General features: G+C 32.7%; 1 protein-coding gene across 1 annotated transcript; it reads right to left on the bottom strand.

Annotated features, from left to right (window-relative positions):
- Nucleotides 1-1298: 1298 nt before the first annotated feature.
- LOC119662442 (casein kinase I-like) lies at nt 1299-3226 on the bottom strand. Its single transcript, XM_038072064.1, has one exon. The coding sequence runs from the start codon at nt 3027-3029 to the stop codon at nt 1509-1511; it is 1521 nt and encodes a 506-aa protein (XP_037927992.1). The 5' UTR covers nt 3030-3226; the 3' UTR covers nt 1299-1508.
- Nucleotides 3227-3695: the final 469 nt, after the last annotated feature.

Raw genomic sequence — 3695 nt, 5'->3', positions numbered from 1 at the left:
TCGCAATATGTTACTTAAATATATATAATCCTTTGGTCAAGGACAAGCGTTGAACGACTAAGTGGCTAACCTCAAGAGCATACCAGCTAATACGAAGTTTAAATAAATTATAAAAATTGAAAATGAAGCAATTATATCTAGTATGTGTGTTTCTACACGGTACGTGTTACTGACAGCTATATCTACGAATGCGTAGAGCTATATAATTGTTGCGATTCTAAATAGAGTTTTGATGTGATATTTTAATTTATATTGCTTTCATATATTTATAATTATAAAATATTTATATCAATTTCATTTAATCAACTCTTTTATTGTAAACTATTCGAACCACATTATCAAAACTTCTATCAGTTATAGAGTTCAGTTAGTTTGAAGAAAACGGTAATCCTTCAGAACATTCCATCCAATACTATACAATAATTAAGGATCGGCGTAAATGCCCCAATTGAGAAACATTTTTTTGAACTAACTATCCTCAGATATTCCAATTTACAATTACGAATATCAAATTCCAAAAAAAAAAATTAATGATAAATGATAATAAATGAGCTAACTAAGCGTATTGCCCGAAAAAAAAAATTAATCCATAAAGTATTCGATGACTATAAACTGCTACATTTGCTGACTACAGAGCTGTTTTAATGAAAATGAGAAGTCATTGTTCTACACGGCCAAGTCAACAATGATTTCATTCTTGAAAGCAAATATTGAGTACGGCATTAGGGGCTATATAAATAGCCCCTAAAATATTTATATTATTATGGTAAAACAATTTATCGTATAATTGATATAAGACTCATTTCCTCAAATTATATAAATTTTCTATCAGTTTAGAGTCTCACATATCTTCAAAAGGTATTTAAGAAAATTTTAAACTGAAATCAATAGGCGAAAAATTGAATATTTTAATTTTATTGCCATTACCCATCACTAAGAAGTGTTAAGAGATAGATTTATACATAAAGAAGCCGGTTTAAATTTAATATCTGTACATATGGTACACCTAGAAATTTTTAGATTTTAGAATTCTTAAAGGGCTTAGCCAACATTTTAAGAATCCTAAATTTCTGTATTTAAAAAAATTCAGATTCATACTTTAGCGCTCAACATCAACATTAATTATTATATAAAAAAGAAAAAAAATTAATATATTAACTAACATATTTTATTTATGCACTTTATACGAAAATATATAATTTTCATACTCAACCATTAAATTTAGAATAAAGCAAAAATATATTTGAGGCATTAACAATAAACTTTTGAAATATATAGGAAATCATTCCATTTTGCAAAAAAACATTGAATCTATGCAAAGAATATTTGCTAAATATTAATTTTTGGCAACCAAAGTAGTCACAATCATTTATCTTGAAGTTAAGATTTTGCAATGTACAGATTTCTTGTATACTGCATACATACATATACTTTTATACATTTTATGCTACTTATCGCAACAAATTTTCTTAGCTTTGAATTTAATATTAGTTAGTGTTTGGTCCTCATTAGTGAGTGAAGCTGTCACTACTAATCATGCTCTGGCCAGTCTGCAACATTAAGTGATCATCAGGTACGCCAGTCCGGTCGGAAAAGTTCGAAGCTACATCGTTCAATAATGTTGGCATAGCATCATCTTCGCAAGCATTTTCGTTCCCTATAGTTTGCTGAGAACGCAAAACTGTTAATGTATTACTTGGAGTATTTGAGAGCTCTACCAGCTCAGTAACGGCACCAGCAACACTTTCCTCAGCAGGACCCATTGTAATACCTTCGTAAAAGTTACGAACAGTAGCAGCATAAACAGTTATTGATGGAAAGGAAGTCGTTGCAGCAATCATCGGAGAGGCATCAATTGGAGTAGCAAACATGACATCAGTAAAGCCCATAGCTGCAGGAACGACACGATCATTCGTGAAGTTACAAGAAGCAGCGGTAAGTGCGTTATCACCTACAGAATCAGCAGAAGTAGTGGTAATGATAGGAGTAACATAATTAGGAATAGAATCAGTACCAGGAGCACAAACAGCATTTCCATGAGATTGTCCTTGTTGCCTAGAAGATAGCATCGATTTCTCTGCGTTATCAATGTTAACCAGTTCAGATTCACTATCGTTTAGTGCTTTACGATTAGAGTGTTCATCGAACCGAATTATATTCCAATCGAATATATTGTCATAAGTATAACCAAAGTTCCTATATAGGTTGCGAAATAAAGAACGCAGGTAACAATGATCAGGACTTTCTTCAAAACGCAAGCATCGACAATAGTTTAAATACAATCGAAATGCTGGGGGACATCCACTACACAGTTTTGACAACGTAACCGACAACTTTTTTTCTGCTAAACGTTCGTGCCACTGCCGTTTATGGGCTGCTGCTAATCCTTGCCATGGCAATGAACCTTTTTTAAAGTAAATTAATACATACCCCAGTGATTCTAGATCGTCACGTCGTGATTGTTGTGTGCCTGCATGCGTGTTTATTGACACATATCGTGGTGTGCCAACTAAATGATTATTCATAGTACAAGATATGTGCTGGAATGTAGTTGGATTGCGGTACTTTTTTGCTAGACCGAAGTCTATGATATGCACTATGTTTCCTCTTCTTCCTACACCCATCACGAAGTTATCAGGCTTTATATCACGATGTATGTAATGATGCTCGTGCATATACTCCAAACGTGTTACCATTTGCTCAGCTAGAAGACAAATCGTCTTCATGCTGAATTGACGATTGCAATAATTAAATAGGTCTTCTAGTGATGGGCCAAGCAATTCTATCGCCAAACAGTTGTATTGGCGCTTAACGCCACTCCAAATAAAACGAGGTATACCAACACCGCCTTGTAGAGCCTTATACACAGCTGTCTCGAGTGTTAGTTTCGATAGAAATTTGTTGGGTCGCTTTTCTAACTTTGCCGCAATTTCCTTACCTCTTTTTGATTTGCCCATGTAAACTACTCCAAACGAACCTGAACCGATTTTCTCCGAAAGCTCGTACTTGTTACAAATCCTCAATTTCATGTTGTCACAGTTTTGTTAGCTGTAGTAATTATGACGACCTTTAAGTATATTTACTAATTTGTGTTAATGTTGAGGAATAGTAATACTTAATAGGAGTAGTAAAATTGATTTTATATTAAATTATAAAATCAGATTTCACAAAACTTTAATTTTTGCTAAAACACTTTTATTCTGAAGTATTTCTGAATAAAACATGTAAATTCATCTCAACAAAAGCAGTAATTTTTTATTGTCTATGAGAACAGCGCTTACTTCGATTTCCTTAAATGTCAAATTACGATTGCAAGTGTCAACGTGTATAATTAATCGTTTCGTAGTCAGTAATTACAGATTACTGAATACTCGGTAATCGAGTGCAGGATGCATACCAAAGTATGCGACAAGTACCTTCTTCGATGAGTGTTAATATTTTCTTGTTTTGGTTTTTACACATTAAAATAATTTTATATTTTTATATTGCTTTTTTATATACAAATCTACATCCCAGTACTGGAAAGCACTTCTAATGCTGAAACACAACATCTCTGTTTTACTTATACAGTATATGACTTTCTTACCGCTTTTGTATTAATTTTATAAGGGATATTAGATGGCAGTGGACTACTTATTATTATAATGGAGTGTATTGCTTTATTAATAAACACAGCGGTCATATGCAGAGTGACT

The sequence above is a fragment of the Teleopsis dalmanni genome, chromosome X (assembly GCF_002237135.1).
Source record: "Teleopsis dalmanni isolate 2A chromosome X, ASM223713v2, whole genome shotgun sequence".
NCBI lineage: Eukaryota > Metazoa > Arthropoda > Insecta > Diptera > Diopsidae > Teleopsis > Teleopsis dalmanni.
Note: the sequence above shows the minus strand (reverse complement) of the source record. Positions and strands in the feature narration are given on the sequence as shown.